The sequence below is a fragment of the Amblyomma mixtum genome, chromosome 3 (assembly GCF_055824585.1).
Source record: "Amblyomma mixtum isolate Tamu chromosome 3, ASM5582458v1, whole genome shotgun sequence".
Classification (NCBI taxonomy): Eukaryota; Metazoa; Arthropoda; class Arachnida; order Ixodida; family Ixodidae; genus Amblyomma; species Amblyomma mixtum.
In genome coordinates this window covers 215397752-215414519 of record NC_143014.1, presented here as the reverse complement: position 1 = coordinate 215414519, position 16768 = coordinate 215397752, and the positions used below count along the sequence as shown (strand labels likewise).

Here is a 16768-nt window from a genome sequence, read left to right as displayed (position 1 = left end):
TTTGATTATTTTAATGCAGTCGCATTAGAAACCTCATCATGGAAAAAAAACCGGCATTATTAGTCATAACATTCCCTGACTAATCGAGACAGTGATGACGACACAGTGTAACCTGATGTGGTCGAGCACTGATTGATCTATGGGGTCTTTGACGTCACGAGACCACGTAGCATGGCCGAGTTGGCAGGTGACATGGCTGAGCGCTGACTGGTCGCTGGGGTTTGTGACGTCGTGAGACCATGTGACATTGTTTGCAGGTGCGCTTGGAGTTGGCAGGTGTGCAGAGCACGTGACATGTCTGACGCAGTGGCGGGCTCGGCGGTATAGTTGGCAGCTGCGCTCGGATGTGTGCAGAAGTGCGTAAACAGCTCCACGTATCAAATTCGAATGGAGCGAGAATCAACGCCACGTGTGTCTACTGCAGGATAAAATCCCTGCAAGCGAAGAGGGCGACCACCGAAGTATGTCGCTGAAGAAGGAACATTGGCATTGCGCTGACTCAGAACATTGGCGCAGCCTTGTGGCAAGCAGCAGCGACGGAGGAGGAGAAGCAGGTCTAGCGGGCTTCAGACTTTAACGCTATCGCCTTCTCAACGCGTAATACAATTAAAGGTCCCCCGATTTTTTATATTTGTTGGGGGGTATTGGGCTGTGCTCAGTTATGAACATTCCATGATCCTGCTATCCCGCTGAATTACTTCAATTTATTTTGCTATCGCGAAGCGCCTCCTTTAAACTAGAGAGTTTTAGGCCACAGAAACGCAGCTGATTCGTATCCATTGCCGGCAGGCGCTGGACCAGCCCTGGCACACGGGATGCCTGCGCTGCTGCCTGTGCGGCACAGGCCTAGACTCGCAGGCGTCCTGCTTTGCCCGCGAAGGACGCATCTACTGCCGGGACGACTACCTCAGGTACGCGCCTCATTGCCACTGTTGCCTCGCGGGAGATCACGCGTGTGCGTGGATGTGACCCCGCTCTTGCACGCGGGCAGAAGAGGGACCAGGAGGGAGCGCGTCGAATAGTAGGCATGTGTTCCGGAGAAAGAAAAAAAAAAGAAAAGCAGAAGTACTAAAGAGAAGGGAGGTGGATTCTTGGCCAATACCCCGTAGCGAGTTTGAGCAATTACAATTTTGACGACAAACACAACAACGCAAAGGGCTTTGCGAGGTACTTTGCTAAAAGGGTTAAGTCCCAGAACACGAGCGCGAGCTATAGTCGGATACAACTCAAGAACGAAGCGGCTTTTCCCCGTCAGAGGATCCCCCTTCCAGCCAATGGCGCCAGCCGGTTCTCATGACCCTGCTAGGGTGACAATGCATGGTGTGGCAGATGAAAGGGAATAGCCCCCTCCCTCCATGGTCTGGGTTAGCCGCCTTTCTGCACTGCCGCTCTAGCAGGTTCATGAGAATCGGCCGACTCCACTGGTTGGAAGGGGTCCTTTGCCGCTGAAAAACCGCTTCATTCTTGAATTGTATCCGACTTTAGGAATCTACTGGGGCTTTTCTTAAGCTATCCTATATCAAGAGGTAAGTCTGAATTCTTGGCCAAATACCGGTGAAATGTGTTGATTCTATTTCGATAATCTGTGGCGTGTATCCTAAGGCCCCCTTATGTATGCGTCCTGGGTCTTTTTAAAAGACTGTGGCGTTCGTGGGAAAACTAAAGCATGAATCTCAGATCCACGCCTTCAGTTGATCTTGTGGGGCGTAAGGATGCGTACATCGCGAATCCCTGCATGGCTTGCCTATATAACTCCCGCCTTCATAGGGTAAAAGCGGTAAAAAATGCGTAAACTCCGAGCTGACTCGGTGTTTTTATAGCTTCAGGCGGCGAGGTGCCCAAACGTCGGCGTGACTTCAGGTGCGCGAACAAGAACGAAGTTATTGGCTCAGTGATGAACAGCATTCATGCGTGGTCTACTGCCTCCGTCTGACAACGCCTGCACAGCGTTGTGGAAGATGAGGATGCAGATGTGCAGTCCAATTCGCAAAGCTATTTTACGCACAAGTACTATTAAGGATTGGCTGGTGCACGTGCGCTGGCCACTTATGATGGTGAATAGTAATACAAGACGCCGGCCAGTCCAAATGGTTCTTGCGCGTACAAGTGTGCTTCGTACTCGGAAGGACGAGCATTTCAGAAAGAGATGTAAGAAACAAAGGTCACGGAAGCTGCGCAACTTTGTTCCTGTGCTCTTTACCGATCTTAGATCGTTTCTTCCAGCAGGAGTATAATGACTGCTTCTGCTTGTGGCGATAAATTGTAGTTGCTGGAACGTTTTTTTATAAATGCACGCTTTTCGGAAAGTTCAAAAATTTCAAGCCCTTCCTCGAGCCGATTTTGTATCAGAGTAAACGAAGTCAGCTCGAGGAATCGTTTAAAATTTTAACCTATCCAAATTTTGTAATCGTAGACATCGAAAACTACGGCCCTTATTCAGTAAAATTTCTTAAAACTTAAGTTGACTTTTGCGCAATGCACTTTTTTTAAATTTTTTTCTTTATTTATTCTCAGAAACGGTACACAAACTGTTGGTTGGACCCATAGCCTTTACGGCTAGTGAGGGGTCCAAATACAAAACAAGCACAATACTACTGCAGACCGTGTAAAATAAAAAAACTTCAAGATTAACACACACAATTGATTCCTACATTTCCATGGAAATTAAATAGTGGTTTAAAGACGCCGAAAAGTTATTTTTTTCTTTAACTTCATTCGGGATGTCATTCCACACATGGGCTCCGCTGTATTTAGCTAGGAGTCTCCGGCCGTACATATTGTAACAAGGTGGTAAATTAAATAGAGTGTTAGTTGCAGCTCTTGTTTGTTTCATTGGTAATCTAAATAAACTAAGAGGCCTGTCTAATGGCAGAGCAGGCAGTTTCCAAGCAGGTAACTTGAGCACAGTTTCGTAGGTCTTTCTACATAGGGTATGTCGGCGTTGTTTCGTTATTACTGGGTCGACACACCCTACATTGAAAAATTCAGCTTCTCATGCATAGCAGTGCTCGACATGGTATTAGCTGCTCTTTCTCTCAGCAAGTGCCGTAAGCTGCTTCGAGCATTCATGCCTTTCTCCAGAATTCACAAAAAAGCGACTCCTTTCCTTTGCATGTTACTTGTAGCACCCTTAAGCATAGGCCCTGAAGTCCAAAGGGATACGGTGTGCTTTACTGCGTTGCATCTGCACAAAAATGCTTCTGTAGCGCACACAGATCATTGAATACCATCCATATATGTTTCACATAGACAAGCTAAGATCACCGCTATCGTATGTATTAATTAAATGTAAGCAACTCGGAAGGCACGCGCGAAATTCATCTGAGATGGGCTCCCACAGTGACGGAGAGGTCGCCTTTAAGCGACACCAGATGACGCTAGTAGGCCGGCACTCAAAATGTTTGCGTAAGTTGGAAAACTTTTTCCGTTGCTTCGCTGTTGTGTTACCAAACTTCTGCGCTTGTGAGGCTTTCGACAGAGCTGAAAGTAGCGGAACGCTGAAAGGCTTTTAGGCAAGTGGTACTCTTCGTGCACGCTTGATGACGCTCGAGGGACGGGAACAAAAAAGAATGCAACGAATGAACAATGCGTTTCGCTATAGTACTGCGCGCCTTATGAATGAGCCTGAGCAAGAGATACCTACTTTCGGCCACGCGTACGGACTAATGAAAAGTGAGAACACTTCCTTGTTTTGTCGCCACTGCAGGTCTTTGCTCCTAGTGGTGCGTCAGTGTTCTCTAGGAGAGCAACATCCCTAGAAATGAGAGACTTTGTACCAAATCTAGAACCTACTTTTTTGTGCCATCTGCACAACAAGTGAAAAAAAAAGTGCAATGGGTGGTAGTAGTGGCATTGTTTCCAACATTTGAGTCACTTCAGGCCAAATTCACGAAATTTCTCGCGGAGCCGATCAATGGCGGACCGGAATCGGAAGAAACCGGCCACTGAAGATTTCCTTTCACGCAGGAACGGCTTCGTGTGTTAGTAGCTCTCTTCAAGGTGTTAAAGCGGGCATATGAGGTTGCGGTAAACCTCTGCGACGTTATAATGGTACTGACAAGGGTGCTTGCACAAAAGGGGACAAAAAAAAATCGTTGTCTTAGCTGCAAAAACAGTTAAAATCGTTTTATGGAGAATATTTTTGCACTTTTAAGCGGTCTGATATCGAAAATGTTACAGGCATGCTGTCTAAGCGTCCGTGTCACTAGAACGAAAGCGGCGGCCGCAGTCCCATGCACACCCTCTCCACATTATTGCTAATTTCAGTGGTAGCCTTTATGATGAAACCTCCTGATAGCCAGCCATTGCTCTGCGCAGAAAATACAGGGTGCGCTAAACTCTCAACAGGGATGTCCTAAAGCACGTTATTCTAACTGGTACTATGATGGCCAGTATAAACGGCAACACGCAACTTTTGCGGTTAATATTATATCTAAAGGGATTTCAACGCTCGTTAGAGCACCACGTTCTTGTTTTTGTTCCTTCTTTTGTGACAGAATTCTCGGCAGTTTACTATGATGGCGCCACAGGGGTTTAGTCAAACGTCTTCTCCGCTCTTTACGCCCCTGGTACCCCTGATACCACGGTAACAGCAGCCATATCAGATCCGAGTTTAGAGTCACTGGTCTGAAAACGTCATTTTCCCCCGATTAGAACGCGATGAATTCGGTTCACATAACAACAGTAGGCTCTCAAGAGGCGTTACCGCAATGGCTGCCGCCGCGGTTAGCAAAAATGTGGAGAGGGTGGCAAACGTGGAAGTAGTACAGCCACCGCTCTCGCTGTAGGGTCAGTATATGCACCCTACATGACTGTCCTACAGCGGCGATAAGAAGAGACTCGCGCTGCTTGCGTGCCGTGCGTGAAGCAGCGCACCGGGTGGCCTGCTGAGAAAGCGTCGGTGCAGGGCGTTCGTGCGGTGCTGCGCGTGCGGCGCGGCGCTGTCCCCGCGGGACCTGGTGATGCGCGTTCGCGGCGGGCTGGCCTTCCACGTGGGCTGCTTTCGCTGCGCCAGCTGCCTCTGCCCGCTTCTCAAGGGGGACGTGTTCGGCATGCGCGACAACAGCGTCTTCTGCAAGCTGCACTTCCAGGACACGGCGCTCATCGCAGGTATATACTCCAACTACGCCAACTCCCAGCGCTGCTTCTGCGCGCATACCGCGGGGCCGCGGGAAGCGTGAATCACTCCCCTAGAGTTGCCGTCACGAGCGCATATGTCCGGTCTATTGTATACTCAACGGCCATGGCGGGTTCTTCGAAACTTCGCGGATTGCATCATCGTCCTATAGTTGACGGTTGTGTCCGGAAAGTCTGGCAGGGTGCGCGTTGGTCTTATTGCGTTGCCTTGCCCGCACCGAAAGCATGCAAGTGATACCTGCTTCCCAGCGGGTATAAGACCCTATTTGCTTATTGGAAAGGAATAAAAATTCGGCAGAGATACTTAGTACTGCTTACGTGAGGTAATGCTAAAGTATTAGTGTCCCTGTTTGCACTGGCACCCACACAAACACATACACACGCCGCCGGCTTTTCTCGTAATAAGACTAGTAATGCTATCGCAGTAAAAGGAGTTCCCACACTTGGAGAGCGAATGAGCACACCAATTCGAAGGGGCACGAAGCCAGAGATTGGTGGTAGTCCCACTGGCTCCGTGTCTTCTTCGATGGTGAGGCTGACCGGAAACGGCTCAAAGAGGAATCTACACCATTGCCTCTCCGTGTCGCTCAACGATGCGTCTCTGCCAGACCTTCCGATGCTCCGACATATGGGCCACACGCGTGTCGTACGCTTCGTCGCAAGCGCCTTTCGAGCGGTCGCAACCTCCGCTGCTTCGCTCCTCCCACGAAGGCGGTGCAGACCTGCAGTATGTATATTATACAACAATGCGCCTCTTTTACACCTAAGCGGTAAACCTGGGTCCTAAAGATTTCGATGGCGTATCGAACTCCACCGCTTGTCATACCAGGGGCCACCTACTAACCCAGTTCGTCATGAAGTTGTATATTTGCCTAATTTCTTGTTTGTCTTCCCGGCACAGCAAATCCAGCGATCGCTGTAACTTTACTTTATTGATTTTGCTTTATTGAGGTTTAACGTCCCAAAACAACTCAGTCTATGAGGGACGCCGTAGTGAAGGGCTCCGGAAATTGCGACCACCTGGGGCTCTTTAACGTGCATTGACATCGCACAGTACACTGGCCTCTAGAATTTCGCCTACATCGTAATTTGGCTGCCGCGGCCGGGATCGAACCCGCGTCTTTCGGGTCAGCAGCCGAGCGCCGTAACCACTGAGCCACCGCGGCGGGGCAGTCGCTGCAACTGACGGATGAAAGACCGTTGGCGTGGCGCGCTATGGACCTACCTCAAACCCTGGCGCGCAAACGTTAATGTCAACATCCGCATAGCTGTGTGTACGCGAGAGCTGCATCCTTCTCATATTTTTTCTCTCTTTTATGAAATCATTTTCTTCAAGGCCTGCAAGCCAGAATTTCTCAGCAGAGCTTCTGCCGTTGTATTTCGAACCCGCTGGATAATTTGCGAGGATGTTTTCGTATCCTTATTGGTGCATTACTGGAACTGATTTTAAGTTCAGAAGGACAGCAGAGGAAGGAACGAAGTTGGCAGTGCAGAGCGCTCTGTCCTGTCAGCTTCATTCCTTGTTGTGCTGTCCTTCTGAACTTAAAATCAGTTCCTCCCTGGATAACAGTCTAGCTTTGAACTCGCCTCAATAAGAAAAAGAGTCTTCTTCGCTCTTCAGTCTCAAAAGCGCTTCATTCTCTTTACGTGCATTGGAACTGCTTGACCTCAATGTAATTCGCTTTTACTGAGATAAAGTTTTCACTGTTCTTTCAAACCCAAGAATGTTGAAAGTGTTCAAAAAGCGATGTTTACGCGTATGCTGTATGAAAGCAGCAGTAAGGAAATGTAATTCTTGCAGCAGCAAAGTTTGAGTACCAATATTGTGGTCTTATCGCACGTGACAGCGGTGGAAAACGCTTTCGCGCTGAATTTTAAGCCAGCCCCGTCAGCCTGACTCGACAATGTCTCTGCGCGGGCTGTCAATCACGGGCATCGCGCATAGATGCAGTGATTGGTGTGCAATCTCCGCAGCCCGATGAGTGAGTGCCATTCAACTATCACTGCGTGTAGCATACGGCGTGCGTCTCCACCAAGCACTCTGCATTTGCAGTGTAACGCCTGCCGCAGTCAGCTGCGTCTTTGCAGGCCAGTATATGCCAGCGACGAGTACAGGAACATCACACTGCCTCATGCCCTTACTAACAAACGAAGTTCCTTCCCAGCCCTTAAACCACTCATGCGCGCAATCGCACACGCACTTGGCGGCACACGATCGCACGCGTTTACATGCGCCACCTGAGCCTACGCAGGTAAAAGCCGTAGGGCGTGGGTGTGCAGACTAGGGCTTGTAGTCCATGCACTGCACGTATAGCGCGGATAAGAAATGAGCAACGCAAGAAACATGCCGACACCCACTGCGGTAGCTCAGTAGCTGTGCCACCGAGCTGTGGAGCTCAAGGTCGCGGATTCGATACCGCCTGCAGCGGCCGCATTTGGATGCAGGCGAAAGGCAAAAGGCGCGCCGGTTACGCGAACACGTTAAAAAGCCCCAGGTGGTCGAGTTAAACCCGGAGCCGTCCTACTGCGTGGCTTTAGCATGCATATATACCTATCATTCTAAAATACATATAAAGGGAGCAAACAGCCATCGAAACCAGAGAATGCATAGGAGAACGATTTTTCTGTAATCGGTAGTGTTCATCAAAATTTATGATGAGGCAAAGAACAAGAATAAATTTCCCTCCGCCGCGCTACTAGGTGTGCTGTTTTTCATCAGGGGAAAATTAATAGTGCAATTATTTCATAGCTGGAAGATTACTGATTACACAGTAGAAGAAAAAAAAGAGAGAAAGACTGTCGCCCCTGTTATGTTTCAGATTAAGGACACATTGTGTCGAATTAACCGTTGAGAAGCTACTGCCAGCAACTATCCTTCTAACTCAACGCGAAGGGGACCTCAATTTTTGTTGTTATCAAGAGCGCCATAAAGCAGCAAAGCAAGTGCACGACACTAAAGATGTGTCCATAAGTTCGATTGTTTATACGGCAATATAGCATACCCTTACAAAAATGCTTCTTGAGACAGTGTTGAAGTTCTTATGAGCAATCTCAACACGCCATGTTGAATTTTTGTTGTGACCAGGATGGGCTAGTGTTGGTGAATTGTTGAGGCGGAGTTGAAACTCATTGGAAAAGTGGCCACTGTGCTAGAGTTGAGCATTCTCAATGAAATTTCTGCTTTGCGTTCATGTTGAATTCATGTTGGAATTACGGGAGTGAATCAACACGCCATTCTGAATCTTGGCTGGGGTAAAAAAGCAAAAAAATCCTGGGAATACATTCGTATTGCGCTAGATGGACCGACTACCAATGCAATTTTCGGTGGTATATTCATATTTATTGCTGCAATTTCTCGTTAACGTGAAGCCGTCATCCCCTGTGACGTAGTGCTCCTCACATACGCACAAACACGTATGTACATCAATATATATACATACATATATACACCTTAGCCCTACACATCCATCAGATAAAAAGCATGGGACAGTACTGCTCACGAGGCTATAGAAAGAACTGACAGAGTTCATATTACGATCTTAAGTGCAGTTGTTGTTGTTGTGACTGAGAGAAGGATGAAAAGGAAATTGCACGGGCCTGCTACTGGCTCGAGCCAAGCCACCACCGCTGCCAACGTGCAGATAGAGGAGAGGTAAGAGATCAGAGGAAAGAGAAAAAGGCAAGAAAAGACGCGCGTCGCAGCAACAACTGCGTCCGCCGGAGCGGACGCTGCTGAAAAAAATCAGATAAGCGGCCGAAGCCGCGCTCGCCGAAGCGAGATCAGATACTCATCTTATCTTAAGTGCAGCCTCGGCTTCGCCCTTATATAGTCCTACTCAGGGGTGTGCCGACCTGCGCAGGTTGTAGACTTCCGATCAGCAAAGTTATGTCAGTTACTACTGTTAATATTTATTTATTTTATGTGTAGTAGAAGTAATGAAGTTCATATGCAACGGTCTATTATTTGACGACCTTGATTCATTCATAAACAACTTAAATAAAGCATAAATAAGCGCCCTTTTTTATGAGAGCACATACGAATCATCCGAAGTAGGTATGCCTGAATGAGCATATTGCACTTTTTTCTTTGCAAGAAAATGACTTTGAGCGGTTTATGAGAGTTTTGACGGGTGTTGCGTGCGTTCTTAATATGTGTAATGTGATCAGGTTCTGTTTACACGATGCATGTCGAAATGATTTCATTTAGTTAGGCTTAGAAACGGCTGTCTTGAGATGATTCAACTTAAGTTCAACATAAATTGCTCAATAGTAAATCTCTTGACTACGCTCAACAAAAATTCCGTGTAGCAGGTGTTGTGTAGGCTCAGCATACATTGAGTTCATGTGGGTTTCCAGTTGATTCAACAGGAGCTCAACAAAGCGTCAACTGAAGCTCAAAAGTCATTTTTGTAAGGGTATAAAAGCGCGCGGAAAGGCAGGGGCGATTCCTTAGCACAACATTTCATTGATTCAGGACGAATATCTGCATGTAGATACTGTTCACTGGACGCTGGAATATTTTGCCGCAAAAATATTTGAAGACTACCGAGAGTATTTAATTCGCACATCTAATGCATATCGGATCAAGCAAAATATGCGACTCGAGTTTGGAATCGTTAAGGTTCAACACGCCGACGAAGGAGGTTAGCTGCAACTGGATGCTAGTTAATATTTCAGGCTGCACTGAGTTTTCATGAAAAATACGACACGAGCATGAGTCCTCGGAACTTACCGTTTGTCGTGCCCGTGTCATGCTTTTTTATTAAAGCTTAGCCCACTCCGAAATAATAATTAGTGATTTATATATTGGTACTCACGTATTGCGCACATAATACCGCCCCATAATACAACGCGCTAGAGCTTTATTAACCCTGCATCTCCATGTCAAGAAAGCATGAAGATAAGGTCCCTGTTCTTTATCGGTAAAACACCGTCTTCAGCTATAAACACGAAAGGAGTATAAAGGGAGTGTGCTGTTCTCTAGCGCCCTCCCTTTAAGGGTCAGGGTACTCTGCCCAAGCCGTGGGGTAGATTTCCGTCACTAAAAATACGGAATACTCGCGGTCGGCAACGGAAACAAATTCCCTCTTTAAAGCATGCCAAGTTCTTGCAATTACGACGATTTTAACCCAGGTTTCAATCTGCTCTGTTTGCTGGCCTCAACACCTCCGGTTCCGAGTTTAAAAGCCTCCTCCCATTGCGAACTACATCAAGTAACTGCGCTTTATAGAGATTGGTTTGCGCAGAAAAAGATAAATAAATATAAAGTGCCCTGCCCGCACACTGTGCTTTACAGTGGGAATCCACCTCCGTTGCCAAGAGTACGCATTCCGTATATTTAGTTACTAGAATCTACTCCAAAATATGGACAGCATGCCCTGCCCTTCGAAAGGGAGTTCGACAAAGGACGGCTTACTCTCTTTTTATTCCCTTACAGGCTTATTCGTGCTTGTAGTTGACGGTCATTGCTCAGAACGCCACCGGATACTGGATGTCGGTTTTAGAGCGATAGTTCTATGCAACGCGAACGTCTCTCACCATTTCGTGCCTGATTTGACCTTGGTTTAACCTTGAGAAGCACAGCTTAGCAACAGATTGGCAGAATATAGATGAGCCCAGTAGAGCCCTCCAGTAGACCCCTCCACAAAAGTAGCGCGGTAACAGATTGACAGTTTGACCTTGGTGGATTTGGGCTAAAATCGATGTCCAACCATAACTGAGCGAGCCCGACATGATGGCGACGTCTAAATTTGGCGCGGGTGATTTTCAAAATTTGGTCTGGGCCACCCCCAAAATTGGACGTTGACCGATTTGCATCAAACTCTGTTTCCGACCATAATTGAGCGTGCCCGACACGGTGGCTACCTCCGAATTTGCACTGGGTCATTTCCAGAATTTCTCCCGACTCCCGGGCAACCCCTTAAACTTGACGTTGGCCAATTTGGACCAAAATCGACAATGTCCAACCATAACCAAGCGTCCGGTGTCCGTGTGTAGCATGCGCTGGTGAAATTATTATGAATCACCAACTAGCCTGTCAGCTCACTCTGTTCATAACCAAGCGTGCCTGACACATTTTTACGACAAGCGTGAGACAGTCCCCTGCAACCTGGGGAGAATTAGCGTTCTGTTTCACGACCTCTCTAGCATCGTGCACTCTGAGGGCTCACGAACTGAGCGACAAACTCTGGCAAAAACGCCCTTGAAGTTTTATTTTTTGGGTTTTTTGGGGTTTAACGTCCCAAGCCGACTCAGGCTATGAAGGACGCCGTAGGGGAGGGCTCCGGGTAATTTCGCCATCTGGGGTTCTCAGAAGTGTTCGATGCCGTAACTGAAAAGTTCCCAATTAGATCACAATATCCCCTCTTCTGATTGTTTTTTCCTGCAGCGGTTGATAAAAGCCAGCAATTCGGGGAAAAAAGGAACTTTCTGTCCCTGATATCCCCTGAAAACTCACGAAAATTCCTTTTCCGTCAAATTCCACTCCTAAAATTCCCTGAAGGAGAAAAACTTTCACGGACGCAACATCACTGTTGGCACAGCGACCTGCCGCGGTGGCCCGATGTCTATCGCGTTCGGCAGCTGAGCCCAAAGTTCTGAGGTCGAATCCCGGTGGCGGCTCCTGCACTTTACTGGAAGGCGAAATGCAAAAGCACCCGCGTGCGGCGCGATGTCAGAGCACGTCAAAAATTCCAGGTAGTCAAATTCTAATTCGGAGTTCTCCAGTACGGCGCCCCTCATAATTCACGTGCAGCTTGAAAAACCCCTTCATAACATAGCTTCGCTAGAGCGCTGAAGGGCTTTCGCAGTCAAAGCACCAGAGGGAGTAGCTATTCCCTTTATTGACGTTAAAGCGCTGCATCAGCTCATCTTGGCTGTGGGCGAGTACATTTCTATATTCTTTGGATTCAGAACAATGGCACGAGCAAAAAAAAAAAAAGCGAAGAAAAGAATAGTTATGAGCGTTGCTCCGAGTTCAGCCACGCGGATTTTTCAGGCTTTTTCTAGCGGCGTAAGCGCGACGCGTGCGCATTTGGGCGGTGCACGTCACCGCCTACAGCGGGATTCACAAAGAGGTTGCCGCACATGAGCTCCTGCGACGGGAGATGGGCTGCAATCGAGCTTGTTCCCGCCCTGCTTCTAAGCCGCTTAAATTCCATGGCAACCCGACTCGCGATTCAACAACGCACGCTCTTTCTATGTGAAAGAAACAAGCAAACTAAAATGACGGCGCGAAACTTCGCTGTACCGCGGGTTGTCAAAGCAACGTTGCAAGTTTTCCATCCTGCGCCCTGGAGCGCTCAGAACATGAATCCTGGTACACGTGCGTGCAATACTGCCTGTGAACATGAACAAAGCAACAAAAAAAGGACCGTTAATACGCACTGACATATTCGTTTACACCCATTGCTTCTACTCTGTGCAATGAAAAGTCGTGCGTTAGTGCAGCCGCTCCTGAACTGCGTTAACTGTCAACAGATAAACCGTGACCGTTGGGACAATGTATTAACTGTTCACTGATCCTGACCCCTGCAAGCTAAGCCGATGGCTTGCACTGCACTGCCCCATGAAAGCGAGGAAGTGTAGTCTCCACCCTGTTGTGCTCTGTTCCGTGGCTGAACTAAGTGGATTTTTTTTTAATGCCCTGTATACGCTAGAACGTTGTGTTGCCTCACAGATGGCGCCGTCAGCGTTCCCTGGCACAACTGCTAACACCATGCAGGTAGGCTTTCTGCGTGCATTCTAACTTTACGGGAAGATGCGGCACACATGCGCGCATGAAAAGAATATGAAAAGGCGTCTTGTGTGCGCTTGAATTACGCAACGACATAAAGCGGCACCAATTACGATATCTTCTTAAAGATATCGAATTTCATTATGGTTAACAAAGAAAAAATGCGCAATATTAAGTATTCTCTGCCTTGCTATATGCCCGCTTGAGTCGTAATGCGCCAACGTGAGGGCAGCTATAGGCGCTAAACTCCTATCCGACAGCGTGTGTGGCGACACTTTCCGCCTTTCCCTTTGACTGTAGCGCCAAAATGGCTGCCAGGGGAGCAGCGCCTTCTTCTGTGAAAGTGTCATTTCTTTCTCTTTTTTTTTTCTTATATTTATACGTTCCTTAAACGAAATGTACATGTTTCTTCAGAGTATCATAATTTTTCAACTGTGACATGCATCTTTACTTTCAGATGACACTCGAAACATACGCACATTTACTTAAAAGTAACAATTTTTTCAACCCATTAATATAAAAATGCGTATTAGAACACTTTGTTTACCTCGGCCATACGACGTGGTGTTTAGCTATTTTACGTTAAACAATCAAGGTGTACCGCAAGTGCGCCTCGAATTTTGCCGCTCTTGTCTACTTTTTAACCCATGAAATACTTTCGAGCGTTAATGCACAGCAGGGCACGATGATATTCAGCCTGAGCAAAAGGCAGCCGGTGAAATAATGAAATTCTAGAACACTTTTTCACTGCATTTTAGAAAGCCTACGCTGGTAGGGGATGGGACGTCTGTTTCTCCCAAGCCACTTTGTTTCGGGACGTACAGACGCCGCAATAGTTAAACGGAGCGCACGAACAGTGCACATTGCATCAGTGCGCGCATATGCACTGCTCACACGCACTGCAGCGGGAGCGCAGATGGTATCCTAGCACAGCAACGCAGAGCAATGTCCGCATTTTTAACATCCAGGTCAAATCAGTGTTGCAAGCCACCGCGGTGGCTCTGTGCATATGGTGTTCGGCTTCTGACGCGAAAGACGCGGCTTCGATCCCAGCCGCGGCGGTCGCAATACGATGGAGGCGAACTGCTAGAGACACGTTTACAGTGCGATGTCAGTGCGCCTTATAGAATCCCAGTTGGTCGAAATTGTACGAAGCCCTTCCCTACGGCGACTAGCTCCCATAGCCTGTGTCGCTTTGGGACTGTAAGTTACGCTCCAAATCACGCGTCGTTTGCATTTTTTCGTTAAACGGCTGCTCCCGGGGACTAACTGTTGCAACCCTTTCCTAGGGGACCAGCAGTTGGACCCTTTGCAGTTGGTCCCGAAAAGGACGAATGATTCTGGCAAATCAGTTCGTCCCCAAAAAGACTAACCTATCGTCCCCTTTTAGTCCCTTTCGTCTTAGAGCGCATAAAACACATCAGCGCTGCTTCCAGCATTGCGCTTCAGGGACGCTGTTGACGCTCCAGCTAAGGATTTATTATTCGTATTCATCTTTCCTGAAGAATTGATCGCGTGCGCCAGCGGCGTGCGCTGCTGTCGGCGCTATCTGTTTACAGAAGGGCGCGATAAATGTTCGCGTTCGCGCCACGATTTGCGCTTCGCTTGACCAACACCTTCTCTATTTATATGCCAGCCACTATGCTCGCTTCTCCAATGGTACCTCTTTGGACGCCTTGGTTCGCACAGAGGCCGCGACGTGGCGCCACTTATGTGCATCGATGGCTTACGTCATAGCACGTGCTTCTGGCACGAATACCGAATACACCTCTGAAATGCCGCCCTACGAAAAGACGCACATTTGTTCGCCCATTCCTCGTGGTATGTCATTAGTTATTGGGGGAATGTCCTCTCATTCTACGCGCACAGCAGCTTCTAATCTAGTGAATAGGACAACGCAAGCAATGCAGTAAAGGAGAGGTATTCATTTGCCGAAACCCTTTAGCCGGCACTGGAATCGAGGAAGTGTTTGATTGACAATGATTCCGTCGCGACCCTGACGCGCAATGCTAAACGTCGTGCGTGCTTGCCCGGGCGACCTTTAGGGGACCGCAACTTCGCAGGGGGGCGCTGCAGGCCCCAGTGGAAAGCGCCCTCTCCGGCCGACTCCCCACTATTAACCGGGCAGATCGGCGGTCACCTCTCCCATTGAGTAGCATCGCGAGTAGCGCGCTTTCTCTTGAAAAAAAGCCAGTTCTGCACATGCTCTGCACGTGTTGGCGTGTCTGAAAACTTCTTTGCGCAGTCGCATGCTTTTTCCCTCGTGCTTGAACGCTGACGAGCTTCAGGTGATTAGGATTTGTACAAGGGCGCTATAAATAAAGGCGAACAGCATGGCGCCCAGGCGCTGCGCAGTTGGAATTTATCTTCAGTGCGCTTGTACCCGGATGGCAATAAAAAGACGCTAGAGTGGTATATTACTGTATCACGGATCTCTCTAGCGTATTTGTGCTGCCAGCCAAGTACCAGCGTGACGAAAATCAAATCCAACAGTGGAGCGCGTAAGCACCGCGCTGTTAGCATTTCTCTCTGTCACGGCAGTACACTTTGAGATGTAGGTTAAAAGAAAAAGTAGACAGTGAATTTCTTTTTTTTTTCGCAGCGCAATCTTGAAAAAGAACTGCTAGTGGATCAGGTTTACTTCGTGGAGCACATTGTTGTCGAAAAAGCCATTACCGTAACGGTGAAATGTGTGTCGCAAGTAAACGACATGGTTATGTAATACGTAGAATTCGAGGTAAATACCTTTTTTTTTTCGCACGATCAATTTCGCAAAATACTTAATTTCGTTGGGTGGCTGAGAAGTTCGGCGCACGCAACTTTGTTGGCCAAATAATTAGGATTTCGTTTCGTGTTTCGCTGAATAATAATGGCAATAATCTTCATTTGAACATAAAAAAAAAATCAGAGAGGCACTTTGATGACCTAAAGTGCGGTGAGGCGAAAGCCTTTAGCGTGATGTTGCTGCTTGTGTCACTCATGTGTGGTTAAGATGTTAATTAACTACACAATTGTTTGCGAATGTTAAATGCTGGAGACACTGGAGGGCGTTTGGGAGACATCCGTCTGATTCGACGCCTTTCTGCAAGCACTCTTCAGTGACAGTGACGTGACGTCACACGTGACAGTGACGTCACACGTGGCTATATATCGCGGCTGCCGCAGGGCTTATTGAAGCAGACAGCACTACTCTGTTGGGCAAGGCTGCTCTACGTCACGCACACGCTAGAGAGCGCAAATCTTTCGCCCGCACAGATCCGGAATGACGTGCTGCAGAACTGACGCAGCAAAGGCGCGCTGCACAGGCCCGCGCGGGCCTGCTAATTTTCCGCTATTTCGCGCATTACGCCACAAGCGTAAACAATGTAAAATTTTTATTTTGATCTCGTGCTTGGTTTAACTTTTGGGGCACCTGTACGAGAAATTAATAAACGATAACAGCCGATAACACGATGTGCGAACACCTCAGTGATACGAAGCTCTTAAGTATATATCTCATATTAACCCTCCTTTGTGCTTCTTTGAACACTCGCCACCCTAGGCGGCAATGGACAACAGCTTCGCAGGGCCATTCGAAACAAAGCGCACTCATTGGCCTTCTTTTCCTGAGAAAATAGGAGAGTGTGTTCCCGAGGGGATCTCCTTACGGCAAAAGAAAAGATTAAAACTTGGACATAACTGCAGCGCGAAAAAAGATAACCTCATAGGGAAGAAAAAATATTCAGGACATGGTTGTCTTTGTTTTAGCGGTGAAGTTATGTCCAAGCTACCAACTTGCACAAAAGCTCATTTTACTAAAAAGATGAAAAATTGACAGGATGGTTAGCTCTGGCTAACACGAGATTAAGCGAAAGCTGTTATGGTATTTATACTTTACGATATGTTGCGGTAGACAGC

At 47.7% G+C, this 16768-nt stretch overlaps 1 protein-coding gene across 1 annotated transcript in view; it reads left to right on the top strand.

The window, feature by feature from the left end:
* The first annotated feature begins 3434 nt into the window (after positions 1-3434).
* Positions 3435-16768, top strand: part of LOC149353651 (LIM/homeobox protein Lhx9-like) — a 28116-nt gene continuing 14782 nt past the window's right edge. The window contains exons 1-2 of the mRNA XM_089577385.1: positions 3435-3672; positions 4907-5109. Coding sequence (XP_089433511.1) covers positions 4962-5109 — 148 coding nt within the window. The 5' untranslated portion in view covers positions 3435-3672; positions 4907-4961. The remainder of the gene's footprint in view (positions 3673-4906; positions 5110-16768) is intronic.